This window comes from Ilyonectria robusta, assembly GCF_021365365.1.
Source record: "Ilyonectria robusta strain PMI_751 chromosome Unknown BGZ61scaffold_5, whole genome shotgun sequence".
NCBI lineage: Eukaryota > Fungi > Ascomycota > Sordariomycetes > Hypocreales > Nectriaceae > Ilyonectria > Ilyonectria robusta.
The window spans coordinates 1,715,952-1,735,844 of NW_025764439.1; the positions used below are offsets into that span (position 1 = coordinate 1,715,952).

The 19,893-nt window shown below is 53.3% G+C and overlaps 6 protein-coding genes across 6 annotated transcripts; 2 read left to right on the forward strand and 4 right to left on the reverse strand.

Annotated features, from left to right (window-relative positions):
• Window positions 1–112: 112 nt before the first annotated feature.
• Window positions 113–2,351, reverse strand: BGZ61DRAFT_504538 (uncharacterized protein). The gene is made up of 3 exons (XM_046251802.1): window positions 2,131–2,351; window positions 1,655–2,082; window positions 113–1,624 (listed from the first exon to the last, which is right to left on the reverse strand). The coding sequence occupies exons 1-3, from the start codon at window positions 2,279–2,281 to the stop codon at window positions 239–241; spliced, it is 1,965 nt and encodes a 654-aa protein (XP_046107774.1). The 5' UTR covers window positions 2,282–2,351; the 3' UTR covers window positions 113–238.
• A 2,589-nt stretch (window positions 2,352–4,940) lies between these two features.
• On the forward strand, window positions 4,941–9,086 carry BGZ61DRAFT_446938 (uncharacterized protein). Its single transcript, XM_046245265.1, has 3 exons — window positions 4,941–7,185; window positions 7,234–8,099; window positions 8,166–9,086. The coding sequence occupies exons 1-3, from the start codon at window positions 5,311–5,313 to the stop codon at window positions 8,890–8,892; spliced, it is 3,468 nt and encodes a 1,155-aa protein (XP_046107775.1). The 5' UTR covers window positions 4,941–5,310; the 3' UTR covers window positions 8,893–9,086.
• An 888-nt stretch (window positions 9,087–9,974) lies between these two features.
• Window positions 9,975–10,556, forward strand: BGZ61DRAFT_475318 (uncharacterized protein; the record flags this gene model as incomplete). Its single annotated transcript, XM_046248676.1, has 1 exon — window positions 9,975–10,556. The coding sequence occupies one exon, from the start codon at window positions 9,975–9,977 to the stop codon at window positions 10,554–10,556; it is 582 nt and encodes a 193-aa protein (XP_046107776.1).
• A 1,088-nt stretch (window positions 10,557–11,644) lies between these two features.
• Window positions 11,645–12,511, reverse strand: BGZ61DRAFT_529895 (uncharacterized protein; the record flags this gene model as incomplete). The annotated part of the gene is made up of 1 exon (XM_046253476.1): window positions 11,645–12,511. One exon carries the CDS (start codon window positions 12,509–12,511, stop codon window positions 11,645–11,647), a length of 867 nt encoding a protein of 288 aa, XP_046107777.1.
• Window positions 12,512–13,204: 693 nt separating this feature from the next.
• Window positions 13,205–14,719, reverse strand: BGZ61DRAFT_446940 (DUF833 domain-containing protein). Its single transcript, XM_046245266.1, has one exon. The coding sequence runs from the start codon at window positions 14,377–14,379 to the stop codon at window positions 13,291–13,293; it is 1,089 nt and encodes a 362-aa protein (XP_046107778.1). The 5' UTR covers window positions 14,380–14,719; the 3' UTR covers window positions 13,205–13,290.
• A 3,704-nt stretch (window positions 14,720–18,423) lies between these two features.
• Window positions 18,424–19,187, reverse strand: BGZ61DRAFT_187021 (uncharacterized protein). The gene has a single exon (XM_046237761.1). It carries the CDS (start codon window positions 18,956–18,958, stop codon window positions 18,455–18,457), a length of 504 nt encoding a protein of 167 aa, XP_046107779.1. The 5' UTR covers window positions 18,959–19,187; the 3' UTR covers window positions 18,424–18,454.
• Between the last annotated feature and the right edge of the window lie 706 nt (window positions 19,188–19,893).

A 19,893-nucleotide genomic window follows, 5' to 3' on the forward strand; every position in this document is an offset into this window, starting at 1 on the left:
AGCGTTTCTGGAATCTGCCAGCGGGCATCATTAACTAGTCCTCTGAGCATTTATGTGAAAGGTTGCGAAAACGGAAGACACTATCTACACTACAGAGCCTTCTCCCTTAAATCGTAGGTGAAATTAGCATTTGGCAACATGTACACACCCAGTAATGGATTCACGTGTCCCGTATGAGAGTTGGAAAACTTGAGCAAAAAGTCACGAAGACGATGCGCCCTCTCTAGATATCTATTCATTATCCATATGTCCGTGTGAGCCTCTGCCTACCCAACGGCACTGCCTCGCCTACTGTTGCAAATGCAACATGACCCTTTTCCTGTGCTGGCGTGACATCGCCCAAGCAAACCCGGATATGCTTCAATCTCCTCATTTGATCCGAGCCCTCTTCCATTGAATTTTTGTTTATATCGGCGAGATCCATGTAAGGATTGTCCCTTATGATACTCGTTGTATAATCCAAAATATCAGGACCCCGTCGCAGCGCTCCAAGATAGGCCGCAGCAAACGCCGCCAGTAGCATTGCTACGGATGACACGACGAGTACTGCGAGCCACGCCCTGTTGGCCCTGAGTACAAAAACGTCGGGGGTGAATTTTCCCTCGGCATCCACAGCAGCAGGCTTTCCCTCAATTTGGGACGAGGCGTTATCACGAAACTCAACGCTGCCGGTAAAAGCAATAGGGGCAATGTTCGCGATCCAGAATGTGTTCAAAAGTTGCGAAAGACGCTGTGAAAAGATCTCGTCGCTCAAAGTCCAGATTCTTGGCGGATTCACGGCCACACTCATGACATCCAAATAAGGGGCTCCTGGATTAGTAAAGTAGTATTCGATTGGAGTCCCATAGCGCTTATACGCCATTTTCGAGGTCCACTCTGTATTGGTGGCGTTGACGAAGGTTTGGAAGAAAAACATTTGCGGTATGTTAAAATCGATCCCGCCAGTAGGGCCAACTCCATCCAGAACTGTCAAGGCCGTGATGTACGTAGGCCGAACTATGCGACGTAAACGCTTCACGCCACAATCCGAGTGATGGCACTCGATGTCGGCTTCGACGAAAGACGTTGTCAATGAGCATGTTGCGTTGGTAATGGTTGCATTCGACCATGTTGTGAAGATCACTTCGGCGGGCGTTACATTGAATTTGACCAAGTTGAAAGCATGGAATCCAGCGAGCAACACAATGGTGTTACCATTGGTGTACGCGTTGGGGGCATACATGTATTCCCGCCACTCAGTTGAATTCCCGGTACCGTGGGAAACAGTACAATTGTAATAAATGTACGACGTATCCATCTTGAAAGAATGGTTTCCGCGTAGCCCAAGGCCATCAGGTATATAAATAGGAAGCCCGGAAATGGACGAGTAAGTGATGTTTTTCTCTCCAGTCAAGTCGTACCAGCCGCCGTTTGCTTGAGTTTGATTTGATGCTTCATAGGCCTCCACCATAGGAATCTTGATATTCCCAAAGGCATCCTGGCTTGCAGATTTGATCTTATCGGGCGATCCAAGTGCTGCAGTAAAGGCTCCAATAATAGCAGGAAGAACCTCTGCTCCAGCTGAGCTCAATGCACCGCTGTGGAGCATCGGGCTGCGGACGTCGAGATAGCGGAAATTCCACGACTCTTGGGATGAAGACGGTGCTTCACCTACCACTCGCAAGGTAGCTTGACCCCCGAGTGGCGAGAGTACCCACAGGACCAGAATGAGCGGCGTTATATAAGAAGCAGTTCCCATAATTAGCGGGGCAGTGAAGGCGCTGAAGACGGTTCGGCTTCTTAAGAGGAACTGGAGGCTGAGGACTGAGATTCCTCGCTCAAGCTTCCACGCTGCAATTGCCTTGAGCAAGTTGGCCGCGATGGCTGCAAAAACAATGGGAAAGACGGTAGGGCCATAGCCGGCCAGCATTCGCAGGGTTGGCACAGGGTCTGTACCAACAGGTTCCCCATCGTGTACGCTCACGAAGCCGGCGTAGACCAGGAAGAGAATGGCCGGGATTGTAAAAAGAAGGTCCAAAAACAACTCCCAGAGCGCGGCCGGTGACGTAGGTCTCCTAGCGAAAGCAGGCGGCACAGAGCCATCTGTGGACTCTGTACTGCCACTGGCTTTGCCCTGCGCAAAACCACCACCTTCAGTGTTGAGAGGCCCAAGGGGCAGTTGCTCAGAATCCCCTTCACGGAGCAGGCTCCGGCTGTCCGTCGAAATCGTTTCTATTCCCGAGGTGGGAATAAGTGTATCTTCTGAGCGATGGTACAGCGGGTCGTAGCGTTGATGTGCCATGTTGATTTCACGTTTCCACTCTCTGGAATTGGTGGAGTGTCAGTAAGGTCAGTTGTTGACTTGGGTTTCGTCACATAATTGAGCATGGAGAAGGGATTCAACCGCAGCGATGGGCCCTCCAAAGTGTAGGTGTTCTTTTTTCAGGGCCCTCTCAGCCGCCTCCAGGGCTGTGTTGTTGGCTTGGCATGTTTTTTGTGTCTCATGATTGGGGCTGGAGGAACACTTTGAGCGCAGCTGATAACTTAATCATTGGCCTAGGGCCAGGGCAGTGTACTTGTACTACGTAGTACGTTCAGCTCCGCCCGCATCGAGCAACATGCAGAGAGGGTGACCACACCTCCACCACCCAAAGATGCCCGCATGTCTGGAACTCGGTGGCCGAAAAGCACAGCCACAGCGGTCTTCTTTGTTGTGCAGCTATATCTGATAAGATATGGAGGATTTGTTGATGCACAATACAGGGGTCTGATCCGGGGGAGTGTGATGGCCTTCCGGCGCTTACGGGAAACGGTGCCGGACAACGGACGGGAAACCTGTCTCCACATCTGACCCGGGCCCGGGCCCGTGAGTCGGGCGGTAGAACTTCGTGTTAGTTCAAAGAAAGGTGGATGAGGCCGTCCAGTCTCCTTTAGTCAAGTAAGAAGCGGGAAAGTAGTACTGGGGTCGGCGACGACCGAGGAATCTTCGCTGTTGTACGGAGTATATTTCTTTTTGAGCTTTTGCTTCTAGTTTGATCTTTCATGCGCCATGTGAACTAGATTTGAGATAATTGGAGATGGAACAAATAATGCCAGAAAGCTCCTCACTATGTAGAGATGGTGACCAAGTATTATTATATTATCAGGAAAACCAAGTCTCTAAATATAACAGAAAATTGACAGTGGTGAGTCGATTGAACATGGCGTTCAGTTACACCACGCGTAGTGGTTAAACAGGCGTCTTACACCAAACCCTCCAGTCAGGCACTGCTCAAGTTGAAGCGGTTCAAACTCCGGCTGTCGGTCCTCTCGGGCGACAAAGACAATTTCCCACGCCACGGTTCGCATTCTGAACCGGCGTGTTTCACATGCGGTGTTACAAGTCCAGAGATTGCAGACATGTATGTCATTGACGATCGTCCACGTAATTTCCAGCGCAATGAAGACGCACCTGTAGAAATTGGATAAAAGAGAAGACATCCAACCCACGTACAGGAGTTTGTCGGAAACACGACAGACACGCACTTGAAATTTCAGGTTTAAAAAAACGGGTGATTTTGTGACGAATGCTCGACACTCGTGGAAGGACAGAGACAGCAATCACCTCATGGTAAAACAAACGGAGGCGGCGCATGCACGGGTTCCACACCAGCTCCGATTGGCACAGCTGAAAGAGAGAAAAAGTTGATATGGACGCCGCAATGCACCTAAACTAGGGTTGAACGTAGGGAATAAGTTTCCGCTAGAGTAAGACGAGTCGAAATCGGCAGACGAAGCACTTCGCGATATGGTCGAATTGGGAGAGCTGAATGCCGCAACCTCACTAAGCCTCGCCACAACTAAGCCTATCAGAGAGAAAACGCCGGTGATGGAATGGAGGCGCTTGCTAAGCCATGCAGCCACTGGGCAAAGCACACCCTTGAAACCTATAGTGTTTGTTTGGTGGCGAGGATTGAAACAGGCTAGATGGAGTCACTCAGGAAGTAGGTAGTGTCTGGAAAAGAGCGATGTTGGTGGTGGGACGTGGAGTACAGTGGCTGAATTGGTCTCACTATTTGCACACAAACTTTGTACACAGTCTTAATGAAGACCTTTGTGGGGATGGCGTTTTGGCACATTGTTTCTTCGTCCAAAACCTTATTGGTGCACTTTCTTTCTGTGATACCAATTTCGCTGATCCTTGACTTCAGTTCGGGTGCCGTTCCCTTACCAGCACCTCATATCGAGCGTCACAATATCTAGATTAAGGCTGGAAAAAACCTGGCCGTCACAACTGTGAGGTCGGAACATGGTGTTTCATAAAGCGGTGCTTGGGTAGCGGGTAGCCGCCTAAGGGATAAAAATGTAACCCTTCAATCACTGGGACTGGGGTTGATGCTCAGGGGTATTCGGCATGTCAGTCCATCTTATTAAATGGATGCGTGCAGCACTTGTACCACGCAATTGTCTAGCGGTACTACGTAGATGGAGCTTGTGGGTAGACGACATGAGCCGGAGGTACACAAGCATGGAAATGACCGGGTAGCCCCTGAGACAGTCCTCGAGGTTGTTTGACGGAGGCAAGCTCAGGGGAACAATCCGGAAAAAGCACTTCTTCAATAATGATGAAGACTCCCATTAAATCGCCCAGGTGGTCAGGGATGAGATGAAATGACCAGGGCTGTCCCAATGGAGAACCGGTTTCCGGGTCCCAGTGCCCCAGGGCCCCAGTGGCGACCGACCAAACCAGCCTAAGACAGCGGGGGACACAGGGCCAACACAGCGCTAAGACCGCTGCTCCGTCGCTGGAGGGTGCCGCTAAGGCCCGCTAAGGCCGCGTCGAGGCCCGCTAGACCCTAGGGTCGGGTTGTTAGCGAACCCCACGTGATGTTTACATGGGAAAGGTCTCGGGACGTGGAGGATGGCTTTTGCTGAAGAAAGACGGGGGAGGCCAGCTTTGTGCCCCTGTGTGTTTACGGTAGCGAAGGGGGATCGAAGATTGCGACTTCTTTCCAGAAATTGAATCTTGCTCCCAGAGTGGTTCTTGTGGTCCTCATTCCCGTCGTTTTTGGGGCGTGTTAAGCTCTGGCTGTGGCATTTGTCTCTAGTTCCCGCCTGCTAAACTGACTCGTTCCCGTCGCCTGAAGCTGGTGTCCCGTCCACCCGCCAACGCTAAGACACACTGCGGACGCCCCTCCGTCACCAGCCCGAACAACATTCCTGAGTCCTCCCCTCGTGGGAATCCGAGCACTGTTCCGTCTCTGTCCTGTCAACCATCTGCCCCAGGACAAGATACCGGCCTGTGTTTGTGGTGCGACGCTGCCAAAGACGCTGCATTGACTCGCCATTGCCATGGACGAATCCTCCCAGAAGCGCATCAGCGCCATTCCGCGTCTGTCGAAGCTCCCCCGTCCCGCCTCGGGCATCCCCAAGCCAGCTTCGACCTTGCCTCGACCGGCCTCGACAATCCGCTCGCAGCCCTCCCGAGAGAGTCTTGGTGGAGATCTGCGGAATCCACGCCTCCGACCCTCATTGTCTCGGGACTCGCTCCGCAGCAGTGTTGGCGGCCCCGGAGACGTGCGGAATCCACGACTGCGGACAGCAGTATCGCGAGAGCACCTGAGTACTGGCACCAGACGCACCTCGCTTGCTTCCAAGCCTCCAGCTCAACTGTACACTCGTCCACCCAGTACCTCCCGACCCCCCTCTACTCCCCAGCGATCCACGAGCACCATCGATGAGCTGTCAACAACACCCCCTTTCGACCCCCCGGGCGAGGCACTTGCTCCAGAAACCGACGGGCACATCTTCCGACGCCGGTTGACTTTGACAAGGAGACCTTCAGAAGTCTTCGCCACGTCACCGTTGCCTGACACAGGCCCGGTCTTTGACAATGCGGACCAAGTCAGGCCAATGACCGCCTCGACCGAGGGAAGTGGTGCGTCAGGCCCCTCCGACACCCTGAAGCCTCGCTCCAGCAGACCTAGACCTTCGCTGTCTGAGCGAACAATGGAAACATTGGCCCAGCTCCCGTCATCCCCGGCCCAGAGTAAGAAGGCCTCCGCCTTCTTCGACCAGGGCAGACCGCAATCCCGCACCGACGGTAGGAGATCAAGAGCCGATAGCACCAGCTCCCGTCCCGGATCGAGCTATACTTCGGATGGGTCGGGCAGACTTCCTTCAAGGGGTGGCAGCCGGCCAGGGTCAAGCGGCGGCCAGCCAGAAATGGGATTCTCGAGCTTCCGTGCCTCCACCAACTCATACAAGCCTCCTCTGAGTACCATCAATGGAACTCCTCATGGCCAGAGGAGAGTTTCTAGTATCCATTCCGCCACAACACCCAAAACCCGAGTCCCTGGATCTCGACCTGGCTTGGGCTCAGCCTCCAAGCTGCCATCCTTGCCTGATGGCAGGAGTCCCAGCCCAGTGAAGACTGCCATGCTACCCCCGCCAAAGGCTGGCTCCAAGACCATGGCCGTTCGACCGCTAAAGTCAAAACCATCCGTGAACGGCCTCTTCAAGAAGCCTTCCCTCCCGGCCCTTGACCGAGCCGCACTCCAGAGCGCATCTCGTCAGACATCTGGAAACTCCTCCAATACTTCCTGGGATGGCACTATCCCGCCGAGCGTTGCCACCACTCCCGAATCTGCCGAACCCACGTCGCCCTCTGCGAGCCGCAAATCCTCCTCCGCACTCCGTGAGCAGATTGCCAAGGCCAGGGCGGCCAAAAAAGCCCAGATGCAACAAGTCTCCGAGGCCCAAGCGCAACCTCAACAGTCCCCAATCATTCCATCGGACGATGGCTTTGATTTCGGTATGGTCCAAGCTGATCCTTTCAACCAACGCCGAGGAGATAGCCCCAGGATAAAGGTTCTGAAGAACCGTGTCGCTGCTGGGAGAACTTCAGGGCGACTAAACATTGCAGCCTTGGAGCTGAAGGAGATTCCTATGGAGGTAATGAAGATGTACGATCTCGAGAGCATTGGCACGTTCGATGGTAGCTGGGCCGAGAGTGTTGACTTGACCCGGTTCATCGCTGCCGACAATGAACTGGAGGAGCTAGACGAGTTTATCTTCCCCGACACCAGCCCCGACACATTTGACGAGGTCCAGGCGAGTCAAGGTAATATCTTTGGTGGCCTAGAAACCCTAGACCTGCATGGAAATCTCCTGGTTGGCGTGCCCCTTGGTATCCGACGGTTGACGTGCCTGACATCTCTAAATCTGGTATGGAACCTTTTCTTGCACGATCTGAAGTCCGCTGACAGGCCATAGTCGTCAAACCGCCTCACGAATAACAGCCTCGATACCATCTCTCAGATTAGCTCACTGCGAGACCTAAAGCTTGCAAACAACCTCTTCTTCGGGCCCCTTAACTCGAACATCGCCAACCTCACCGAACTCGAGATTCTTGATGTGCATGGAAACAACATCTCTGCATTGCCTAACAAGATTGAGAGTATGACCCGCCTCCGAATTCTCAACTTGAGCGAGAACAGCTTTGAGTCGTTGCCGTTCGATGATCTCGCGACCTTGCCGTTGACGGAACTGAGCGTAAGGAGAAACAAGCTAAAGGGCACCCTAATCGAGGAACCCATCGAGAGCTTCCCTCAGTTACACACATTGGATGCCTCGGCGAATCAGCTGACAAGACTTGTCCCTTTGGGCTCGAGCATTCAACTACCCGTAATGCATTCGCTCTCACTTTCGATGAACCGGATGCAAGGGCTCCCCGATATGACGTCCTGGACGAACCTTCTGACACTCACCGTCGACGAGAACAGCATTTCCAGTATTCCCAACAGCTTTCTTGGTCTCGAAAAGCTCCGCCACGCCGACTTCTCTAGCAACGATATCAAAATGATTCCTCCTGAGATTTCGAGGATGGAGAACCTGTCAATGATCCGGCTAAGCGGCAACCCTCTTCGCGACAAGAAGTTCCTTTCGATCACGACGGAGGAACTCAAAGAGGTCCTGGCGGGGAGGCTGGAGCCTCCACCCCCTTATCAGGAGCCTCTGACACAAGTTGGAATCATGAACATGATTGGCGATACTAAGAAAGTTGCACAAGTGGAAGACAGGCCGCCACTGCCTACTACTGATGCAACCGGGAACATCGGACATGGCGATGAGGACAGCAGGTCAGATGAGGACTTCACTACCCCCCCTCAAAGCCCGTCTCGGTCTCGCTCACACACGAACTCAAGTCTTCGATCGCGATCGCACACTCTCTCGAACCAGTCATGGCCTGTGAAGCCAGGTGGCCTCCTCGATCGATCACGGACCGAGTCATCATCGCTGCACCCAGTAGTGTCCTCTCAGGTTGCAGCTGAGCACCAGGTTCGACAGGTGTTTTTAAACCACAACCTATTCTCCTGCTTCCCAAATTCGCTCAGTTTCTTCGCCAGCACCCTGAACACACTTGCAATCTCAAATAATCAGCTGGTTGGAGAGACCTACTTGACCGAGGATATTGAGCTCCCTGTCTTGAAAGAGTTGAACCTGTCATCCAACCACATCACGGGCCTGGGAGCGCTGACCAAGTTCCTCCATGCGCCAAAGCTCGAAAAGGTGGACTTGTCAGTGAACCGGCTCAACGCCCTCCCTCTCGACCTCAAAGAGACATTCCCATGCCTCTCTGTGCTCTTGGTCGCGAACAACCATATTGTGGATCTTGAGGCGGATATGATCAAAGGATTGAAGATTGTCGATGTTAGTAACAACGACATTGCCCACTTGAGCCCCCGCATCGGTCTTCTCGGAGGCCCAGGCGGCCTGGAGAGGTTTGAGGTGATGGGCAACCGGTTCAGGGTCCCTCGGTGGAATGTGCTGGACCGCGGAACGGATGCGACGCTGCGATGGCTACGTGGGCGTGTTCCCGTCTCAGAGATGTCCTCTTGGAAGGGAGAAGATGAAGAGCCCGAACTAGATTAAAATGGTACAGCGGGCGTTGTTCTGATTTGGGAGAACTAGGTTATATCGGAAAAGGCATGAGAGTTTAGGTGCTTGGTTCTGCTCATGGGTGTTTGATTCTACGTTATTTATTATATCCTACGCTGTTGTATTATTTGAGGGACCTAGATACCAAGCAATATATGGTTTGAGACAATGACATTCCAGAAGGGCGGTTTAATTCGTACAGCCATTTCCCATGTCTACGAGCTCCAGGTTACGCCAGCGGACTCATAGCGGTCCCCTCGCGTCCTTCACCCATGCCCCCAGTCAGCCATGTCCATCACGGTCAAATACCCTATGGGCTTCCATGGGTTGAGGGGAAACTCTCAAGGAAGTTCCTGTGGAGATATTCGGTCAAAAGGGTGTGCGGCTTCGGGGATTACCGGTGAGGCACCGACCGAGTTGGCGAACCTTGGCTCCAACTTGGTGAATGTCTACGTCAACACTAACAAAAATTTCTCTCACTTCTAGTACTAGAGCATCTTAACGCAGGAATTGATTGTGTAAAGACTACTAGGTGGGAGAAGAGTTACGAAGTGATACGGATGACCATTGGCGTTTCAAAACCTCTAGATCCTTAGGTAGGTAAGGTAGTTATCGTGAACCGCAAAGAAAGAGCCGTACAGTACGACGATTGCAAAACCCGCTTTTTTTCGGAGATACCAGCTATGGCTATAGTTCTTGTCCTTGCATGTCCCTGCAGCACCCTTAGGGGTAGACTTGTTGGTCATACTGGGCTGTCCTTCCCTCAATGGTCAAAACCTGCAGCAGAAGGTGACTCCTTGGCCATCACAGTTGATGTTGAAGCCACCCGGGTTGATTCAACTTCTATATAACTCCAGTACTTTCCCAGATTATGGCCATCGCCATCACATCCATCCCAATCTTCTTTTCCTCCTCACTCAAGTGTTCAGACATTTCCATCACCCCTCAGTCCATCAAATCTTTTCATCACTCACACTCACTACAATCCACTCACTTCGGGTTCAAGTCTGTATATCATTCACAGACTTACTCCATCACCACTCTTCAAGACTTCATCCAAAGCGACAAACAAAACAATGCCTCGCCTCTCGAAGCAAACCACCCGCCAGATGCAAACTGGCAACCCCTCTCTGGGTTCCAGGACCCCGTCCCCCCAGCGACAAGGACGTGGGCGCAACTTCCGCGCCCCCGAACCTCCCCTACAGGGCGCCAACCCTGTGCCATCACGAACCCACGCTCGGGTTAAGAAGCAATCCAAGAGGCAGGACCGGCAAAGGTCCTCGTCTTCTGACGAGTCATCCCCCCGCAGATCCAAGGTCAAGCTTTGCAACATCTGCCATAAAAACGTGTCCAGCAACGCGTTCGCGGACCACATCAAGGTCCACAAACTCCTGTCCGACGAGCATGGCGTCAGGGCCGCCCGTCCTTGCAATGGCTGCCTCTCCAAGGGCCGTGACTGCCGCGTTGCTCGCGTCCCAGGAGCAAAAGGTCTGAAGACATTCCGCTGCAGCCACTGTCTCAAGTACCATGAGAGCTGCTCATACATGGAGGAGCTGCGCAGCCAGAACACTTCGGCCCTCCAGGTCCATCCAGCGGCGGAGCACGCCAACCCTCCTGAACTCGGTAACTCGTCGGGTTCAGAGTTCTCGGAAACTTAAAAAAGAATTCCGGGATATGGTGGAAACTTTGGGAATTGTTCTTCGACTGGTGGTTAGACGTACGAGACTGTGAATGAGTCACGTGGGCGAATGGAGGAGGCGATGGAAGAGACGTTGACCTCTTGTACCAATATTGGTCTTTATTATGATAATTAGCGTTGATTTAGTACCTTTAAGATTGTCACTCTAGGTTTGGGTTATCACTTTGGACTTGATTGCTATTACGGGTTAAGATTGTTACTCTGGGCTCGGATTGTTATTCTGGAGTGGTGTAGGAAAACTACAAGTCAACAGATTCAGACACCAAAAAAAAACATTAAAAACATTGCAGTCGTCCATTACACTACCTTACCAGTAGGATATTAACTACATCGGTATCTAATCCTAGACATTGAAACGGTGGCTTGCGGTTCTAAAAAACCAACTCCTCCCTAACAAAAAACATTCTACCAATTATCGGTTGCCCTCACAAGATAGAGCAGTGTACGCCAGCGCCTCGTGATTTCTGATTCCTCCACCAAGGGTTGTTCAAACATTGGATGTGCAACATAACAGCAACGCGTGTAAGAGAACTAACAGAAGCCCCGTATCCGATTTGACGGTGGTTATGCATCGCCTTTTCAATAAGCGCTCAGTCGTTTGCCACCGACTCGAGTAGGATGACCTTTCTTCCCACCTCGAGGCTGCAATGACCCCCGTAGGGCTGATAAACTTCGCGCCTCACTCTTTCGCATGCCACCACCAAATATCCTGTTTATCATGCCCTTTTCCTGCATGGAGCCTCCTTCGGGAAGCAGGCCTGGGCGGCCGTTACGACGAGCGTACGCTTGCTGCCAGTCGTGAAGGGAACGACGGGCGTCATCAGTGATGCAGCAAGAATCGAGACGGTGGAATACACGGCGACAGCGAGAATCTTCATCTGTTCCTGAGGGTATCCGGGGCGTGGAGGATGTAAGAGTCGTGAGAGCTGAGGTGGTCGTGGAATGAGAGAGATGAGTAGGACGGAGGTTTACAAGGTGGCGATCGGGTCCCAGGCACTGCTTCTGAATCGAGTCGTCCGGGGACGTGATAGACGATTGTGACAAGTCCTAGTTGAGACTCTCGGCTAGGAAGCGATCGTGAAGAGCCATGAAGCGGCCAGACCAGTATGCTGATGGCTGGGCCGTGTTTACCTGCCCCGGCAGCAGCGGCTGTGAAGGCTCAGGAGTGTTCGAGCGACTGGAACGAGACAGAGATGTCAATGACGGTCGTGGAAGTCGAAGACGGGAGGAACTGGCTGCAACAAGCGTGCTTGTTTGTGACGGCAATGATGTCTTTCGCGACGAGATACCAAAAGCTCGGGGATTCGCAGATCGAGACGCCAGCGACGGCCGAGAAATGGAGCTTTTGATATCAGTCAGGACATTCATTGTCCGTGATTTGGGGAGCTGGCTCTTGGGGAGAGCTGTGGATATGGGTGGAGACAAGACTCCTTGGTCCGGCGGGGGGACATTTTCGTCCTGCTGTATCGTGTCGAGGCTGGGGATAACATCAAAAGTTGAGCTTGAAGTCAACCATGCTTTGGTTGCCGAGGTCATTGACAATGTCATTGGCAGGCGTCTGGGCAGTTTCGTTTGACAAGATGTCGTCGCGTTAAAGTCGGACTTGGCCGTGGTCGGCTGGCTGGAGGGAGGTCCCTGTTTTTGGAAACTGGCCGAGATACGTCTGGTTGTCTTCTGAGCCTCAGCAACCCCCTTGTCGAATAGTGGCTCTGTTGAGCTGCAGTCTCTGATTCCAGGGACGATGACGAATTGCTCGCTGCGAATGAAGTCGGGGCCGCGGGAGTTCTTGATGGGACCAATCGGGCCTGATATTGTCGGTCGCTTGCGCTTGGTTTTGGATAGCAACTTGGCTGTTGTGGGCCGTCGTGTACCAATGTGGTCTTTGACGCCTTGTTCGGGATGGATTGTTTCCATTGTTGTTGGGCTGAAAACAGTCAACACACTGCCAGCAGACGATTGAGAGGCCTTTTGAGAGATCGCCGAGACCGACATTTCCAATTTTTGTAGCGGTAAAAACGAACAGAAGACAATAAAATGTCTTAGGGTGGTGGCGAGTAGCAAGATGCGTTTGAAACGGTGTTGGCAGGTATGGGGAGGACGTGACGCTTGTCGTGACGTGGGCTCAGGACGTGACACAGAGCGACGACGTGAATAATGGCTCGTCAATCGTCTGAAATTGCATCAACAGCAACCGTATTGTCCAATGCCGGTGTGGAAGGGCGTTGGGCTTCGTTCTCGGGGACAGGGTCGTTCACGACATGATGTTGTTGTGGTTGATTGTCGTTGAATTCGGATCCCGCGAGGCAAACAATGGCCGTGGCGGGAAATAAGAAACGAGAAAGGAGAAACGAGGAATGAGGAGCCTGAAATTAGAAATTGGAGACGCGGACGCGTGCAGTGGTATGGGATGGCTTTTGTTTATCAGGTGGAGAGAAGACGGGAGCCAGTTGGCGAAGGAGAGGTTCAGGTGGACAGCTGGCAACGGCCGAGCAGGACAGGTGAGTGGCTGCCAGTTCGTTCGAAAATTCAGGGGAGGGAAGGAGAGGCAACACCGTGAGCTCCTTCCGGTCCAGTAACTGCAACCAGCCATTGAGCATGGGACTCCTCTTCATTCATAAGTGACCATTTCCATTTATTCATGATTCTTGTTACACACATCGTCTATCCCAAACCATCCCGCCATCCTACCCGGTCTAACAAACACCATTCACCGCTGCTTCGGCTGCTAGGCCCTCGCTCGTTTCGTCGTCCCAACCGTTTATCTTGAACTCGAACTTCAAATCGCCTTCTCCCCGAGGCACCTCGTTGCCGTTGCCATCCCACAGAGCGCGCTCCACCATCGTCACGTTGCCCTCCCAGTCTACCAGCACCACTGTTTGGCGCTGCGTTCCATACAAGCCCGTCTCGAAGCCCATCATCGGGCTCGGGCTGGGATCAGGTTGGCCCTCGACCGCGAGCTCCTCCGCTGCCGCCTGGTCGTCTGTCGCCCACTCGGCTCGCCCCTTGGCCTTGGCCTCGTTCATCGCAGTTCGGTGCACTTCGTCGCCGATCGGTGGGATGAAGATGCTGTGTTTGAGCTGGTTGATGTACTCGATGAAGCTGGTGTTTCCATCGTTGGCCGGGAGCGTGTCTTTGCTCAGGACGGAGAAGAGGCCCGTGATGAACTCCTCCTGGCTCAACTTTTTGGATACCGACTCGCTAATGACCTCCGTGAGAAGCTCCTTTCCAAGTCTGATCTTGGGCCACTCTTCGCCAGTCCCAGAGGCCTCGAATGCGGCGTTGCTCAGGCCCCAGATCTCGCCGCGTTCCTTGGCCACGATCGGTACATCGTCCACACCGCCACATCGATTGCTGACGATGGCGATACCCTGACTCTTCTTCCTCAGCTTACCGCAAACCATCGAGAAACCGCCGACGCCCTTAACGCCGCCGTCCTTGACCAGGTGATGCACGCCGTCAGTAACGCTCTCCTCGGGCACGCCTCCCAGCCAGGCTGTCACCATACCACCCCGACTCTTGACTCCGTGGACCGGGTGCTTGGTGTCATCGACGATCATTTCCCGGTAGTTGGTGAGCACCGCCAGAAACCCGTCGTCGGTGAGACCTAGCCAAGTGCCCTTCTCTGCTCGTTGAAGATCCCTCGCCGACAGCACCCGTCGGCCCGAGGTACCATGCGTCCACCAGTGCGGTCGTGAAGTGGGCCGAAGTATGTACTCATCGCGGTTGTCGATGAGGACTAGTGCATAATCTGGATGCGTTGTCGTGAAGAGTACGATACACATGTTTTCGTATCTTTTGCTGCTTGTGTTGTGTGTTTCTATACCGTTTACTTGAGTGTGTTTCGTTCTGAATTGTTGATTTAGCGCAAGTGACGGTCAGCCTGATGGGCACTGACGGTAGTGGGTCTTGGGAGCTTATAAGCTTAACACCCAACAAGAAACGTTTGACTTGTGACACACGAGCGACGAGCCGAGAGCCAAGAGTCAAGAGCCAAGATGGAATGTTTGGCTGAACATGCCACAGTTTGTTGGTCGAACCACGAAGCGCGATAAATACGTTCGTCGAGTACGGTGTAAGACCGTGGCGGAGCCTCGGCATTGATCAATGTGAGGTCGATGATCTGATGTCAAGGCAGGGATCCGGCTTCAGCCGGCTTCCGCGTTTTGTCACAGGACGTGGGGAACGGCAAGGGCAGGAGATCCCCGCCACGATGGTGAGCCTTTCGGGAACGCCTACGATGGGCCGCATCGGGCTCAATATGATGTGTCGGTATCAGGCTTTTGTCAATTCTGTAGCCCTACGCCAGGTTCCTACAAAGCCTACAACGCGTTGATCGTGTCCGAGATGCAAAACTAAGGGCGCTTCTCGTGTCAGCAATACTGTCAGCCAAATACCGGGCCGAGTTCCGGATGGGAAGACCGAGGATCCGGCGACATGGAAGGGAATCTCCCATGTTCATCATCTCCGAGTGTCGGGGCATACCTACGGAGTTGATAAACCACCCAACCGCAGTCCACCCAACCACGGTCGCGGCCATCACCGCGCCTCCAGTACGAATAATGGCCATTACGACGCAGTATCAATTCCGGCACCCCATTGGTGAGCTGTAATGCACCTTGCGAGGTTAGTAGATTATGAGTTGGTCTTGTGATTTTCTTGCAGATCCCGGAGGAGCCCGTAGGACCCGTATTACACACTTGCCAATGATTATTCATAGTATGACAGACATAGCAAACGCAGAACCTACTGCCATTCAAGGAGCCATCCACTATTGTCACTGTAATCTGCAATGGTCAACCCCCAAAAATCCATTTCAATGGAGCGATTCAAACAAATGAACTTACTCAGGATTGTTCTCAGCTAAACCCCAATGCTCATTGCTCCGGAGCCATGAGAAGACGGGTCCGTGCCACAGAAGAAGGCGGGTAAATACACTGGTGGTTTTCTAAAAGAAACAGGTGATCCGGTGTATCCGTGATATACTTGACTATTCTGGCTATTTTGCGATACAAGGAATCTCACCTTGAGCTTTAGAGTAAGCAGCACTGCCATGCTGCAGGCGAACAACAGTCCTACGATACCACTGCTTGAAGCCATCAACGCCCAATCCCAGTTCCGTCACGATGCGATTGACTTCTGTTCCTCAACGGGGTGCACGAGATGCATCTTGACGAGGAATAGTTTGACACTCACGGCGTAAATAAACGTCGCGCTGTGTCGCGATAAGAGTGCGCTAATCTGGCCGGTTTCGTAGATCACCGGCAGCTGGAGCACCGCATTATGATTCCTAAACGTGCCGTTTTGAAGGCGAACAATGGCTTTTTAATCACTGCACTATATTGTTATGCGCAATCCAATCCTAAGAACATCGTGCGCGCTTGCTGTGCGGGCTTGGTGGTTGAAGCAACTGCATAAACATCAATCCGGTCCAGGCACGTGTGTGTCTGCACGAACAGCTATTCAGTCTTCTGCTAATTAAACTCACTATTATAGACGACTAATAAATCTTTGTGGGTGAATGAGACAAGAGCGTTGTTGGGTGGGGCTAGACTTTTGCTCGTCTCAGCGAACAATTGTTCAGGATATCCTGATGGGATCGAACGTGAAAGACGCAGAGCGCCGCCACAATAGCTGAATAAAAGCCAATTATTTATGAATCATACACCCAGACCTGGTAAAGCGGGCAGGAAACGTCGAATTTATTATCAGAGGCCATACCATCATACAATGTCATCATAGCGTCGACAAAAGACATGACCCTCGCCGAAGTAATTTCGTTACCCTATACCAAAACACAACACTCGAAAGCCGCACACACTTCAGGATGGGATGGGTTGGCTGGATATGTGGAACCGTATAGAAGTACACTCTAAATGGTAACTGTCAAGGGGAATTATAGCTTCACGTCCATTGTGACCTTGCATCTACTTCCGTGACACACCGAAAATTCATGCAACACCGCGAAAAATGCATCGACTTACAGTGGAGATGATCCCTCTCGGATTGCAGCCGCCGGGAGAATCGAACCTGATTTCTAAGCACTGGAGATTTTTCTTCATTATTTGTTGACATGGGGATATGAGTCCTGAGGCTGCGAGTTCCCAACTTGCTCACGCACCAAAAGCGGACCATTGTGAGATCGTCGGACAAAGATCCCTCGAGTCACTTCTCGTCATGTAATTACTTACCTGCCATTTCTTCGCCTTGTCGATGGCTTCAAGTCCACCTGACACATGTTGGAGTCATTGTCAACTTCACACGTCATCTGCCACCCTCCATGTAACCATCTAATGTCGAAGTTCCAACCTCTGTGTTCCCCATGCTGTCCAATGCCGTCCAATGTAACCACCAGAACGCTCCAGCCTCCATCCAGAGCCCAGTGCGAGAGTCTTGTTTCCCATCCATATCTACATTGTCTCCGGAATCCCTTCACATCGATACCTCCAAGCATGGCGTGTTGATATCCCACCCCCCTCCTTTACCATCCCCAGCCCTCCGGACACACATTCCGGCATCCGGACGGCGAAGTCATTCCCACATCGCAACACCACTAGTGTAGCCGTAAGCAGATGACTCCACGATGGTGAGGCTGAAGGTGCAGGATTGGCTACCGGTCCATGAGGCAACGGAGGTTCCAAGGACTCGGATCTCAGCTCGCATGTGAAACTCCGGGGTGCCATCCAATCTTTGCCTCTCCAACGCGTCGCGTCCGGGGCATCGCGGACTTTTGACGGCGGTTGATTCGTTCTCCGGCGCGCGTGGATGAAGCTCGCGTGGATGACTGCTGCCTACCCAGCCCCGTCGTTGTACAAGCGTGCACTAGCCAGTAGATCCATGAAGATATCCACAACTCGGCTCCCCAAAATACTGGGATATTTCGGATTTGACGGTATCGTCACAACCGTCGTCGTCAGAGCATCTTGCCTGGGCGAAGAGATGCACCAAAAGTGTGCGTGGTGGTGGCGATGCGGTGTCGCGGACGTATCGCGGTTCCACGACCGTGCTCGACGGGATGGCTGAGGCGTGACTCACTGAGGATATCTCGGGAAATGAAACCGCGCGCTGCCGAATCAACGATTAGTAAATCATTGTAGCCTTGGAACCTCAGGTCACAGGTTCAGGGCGTTATCAAGACCGTTGAGAGACGTCCAATCCCAACGAAGGGGGCGATATTGGAATAGGGGAAGGTCCGTGGAGGCCTCTGGTGAGGGAGGAAAAGGCAAGAATGACAAGGAAATCCCATGTGCGAAAGGGGCATCTAAGAACAACCCCGTGGAATATGCAGTCACTGAGTCACGTTGGCAGCCTACGTGATAGCGAACATGAACGCCTTTGGAATCATCGAGTAAGAAGCCGGGGAAACCGTCTGCACGGCGGATCACATGCCACGGAGGTCATGCCGGGAGTGGATACCGGAGGACGGTGGCGGACCCGGCCGAGTGGGTGGATCACGTGCGCGGAGAGCACCGCCACACCGGACCCCACGTGGCTCATCCAACGACAATGCATTGATGGCTTCGCCTCGACGCATGTCTGAAATAGCACGCACAGAAACTGGGCAGGACAAGTTTGGGCCCAGCCGACAATACCGGCCATGGGCTCCGCGGCTAAACTGGGCAGCGAAGCACAGCGCAGCAGGCCGCTCACTAGGTTGGAGCTGGCGCGCAAGTCCGATTGCCACTGATTACGAATCTATAGGGCCGTCAGTTGGATGCCTCCGGGCTCCTCCATTGTGCCAGATTGACCTCCCGGACCGTTCCTTGGGAGATGGCATTCTGGCCCATATTTTGAGATGAGATTTGTATTCTTCCAAAACCCTGGCTCGGATGGCAAATCAAGGGCTGCTAACCCCCTTGTCTATGTGAGAACGCCCCCAGTCGACGCCATTGGCTGCGGCCCAGCAGGACCAGCAAGGGGAACTGCATCTGTGCGACCCAGGATCCCGCACACCGAAAAATTGGTCCTTTCCAACCAAGGTCTGGTCGAGGTGTGACGGGGGACGGGACATGTCGGTTTGGCTCCCGACGTGCAGATAACGCATCTGCAGCCCGTGGCCCTTGACCCCCTTCGCAGCCCATAGGAATCCTGGGATATGTGTGTTTTTCTTCTTCTCTCCCTTCGACAACACAACAACAAACGGGCGGCGGTCACCGGCGATGCGGCCCTGACTTGTGTTACCACGCCACCAGGACCACTGTCGTGGGCTCGCTGGGCATAAATGCGTTTGTTCCAGAGCGGCCTGGACGAGATGACTCTTACCAGACACACACACCACGGGACTGATTTACAAGCTGGATACCGCACCGTGGAGGGGCTCTCATCCGTCACCGACACGTGCAAATGCATGCGCAAATGCTCCATCGTGCTGCATGCATCGTGACGGGATTGGACACGGGCTCTGCACCCTCAGGATCCAGCTCGATGAGCGCATGCCGCAACACCCCTGTTACACTGGACAGTATTGGTTTGTTCCCATCCTGCCGCCGACGACATGCAGTCTCTGTTGGGACCATGCCCTAACGTACCAAACACGCCCCTTTGGCGTCTCTCGAGACCTGTCCGCGAGGCTCGTTGCTCAGGGAAAAATCCCACGGCTGCCCATTGTTTGTGGGAAAAAGCAAGTTGTCATGTCTTGGTCGCCTGTCTTCCGACCCCTGCCCGCGTTAGCAACTCGCGCTATCCGGCCGTCGCATCTCCCGAGCCGCCTCGAACTTGGGAGGGACGAGTCCGCAGCGCCGCCGGCATGCTTTCGCACGTTGCTTTTTTGGTGTTTTTCTCCCGGCCTGCATCTGCACGATTGTTGCCGTCTTCTCCCCCTTGATGGGTGCGAGAACACTGTGTGGGTGGCCGTCAGTTGACGCCTCTAGACGCCGTGCGTGGGCCGTCTGCTCTGCAGCACAACTGCACAATGCACAGGAAATAGCTGCCAGCGAAAATCCGGCCCCGACAATTAGGGCCAAGACTTGGAAACATGCATACGTCGCTGTGTTGTACTGCGGCCGTCCTTATTCGGGAGCCATGACTTACACGTCGCGCAGTCTATCAGGGCTGACAAAACAACAAGCTTCCCCTCCATCACCCCCCCTCCTGTAACCTGTATCATGTACGCTTCCGACGCAAGGCCTTCCCACAGTGGAGGACAGGGCCGATACCAGAAAGACCCCGCGACGGCGGATTCATCACCAGCGGGTAGCCGAGCAACGCCAGCTTTGCGAAAGAGTCGGTGAGCGCTGTTGAGTTGTCTTGTTGGGTATGTAGTACGTCAATGGAGGGGCACTTGGAAAGGCGGTCGTGAA

Bases quoted from the DNA above. Each gene is read 5' to 3' on its own strand.
- BGZ61DRAFT_504538 (XM_046251802.1), bottom strand. From the start codon at position 2,281: ATGGCACATCAACGCTACGACCCGCTGTACCATCGCTCAGAAGATACA. The intron at 2,083-2,130 runs GTGGTGGTTTTG...CAGAGTCCACAG, and splicing joins TGGGCCTCTCAACACTGAAG to ATGGCTCTGTGCCGCCTGCT. The intron at 1,625-1,654 runs GTAGGTGAAGCA...TCATCCCAAGAG, and splicing joins GTCAAGCTACCTTGCGAGTG to TCGTGGAATTTCCGCTATCT.
- BGZ61DRAFT_446938 (XM_046245265.1), top strand. From the start codon at position 5,311: ATGGACGAATCCTCCCAGAAGCGCATCAGCGCCATTCCGCGTCTGTCG. The intron at 7,186-7,233 runs GTATGGAACCTT...GACAGGCCATAG, and splicing joins GCCTGACATCTCTAAATCTG to TCGTCAAACCGCCTCACGAA. The intron at 8,100-8,165 runs GTCAGATGAGGA...CACGAACTCAAG, and splicing joins CATGGCGATGAGGACAGCAG to TCTTCGATCGCGATCGCACA.
- BGZ61DRAFT_446940 (XM_046245266.1), bottom strand. From the start codon at position 14,379: ATGTGTATCGTACTCTTCACGACAACGCATCCAGATTATGCACTAGTC.
- BGZ61DRAFT_187021 (XM_046237761.1), bottom strand. From the start codon at position 18,958: ATGGAGCATTTGCGCATGCATTTGCACGTGTCGGTGACGGATGAGAGC.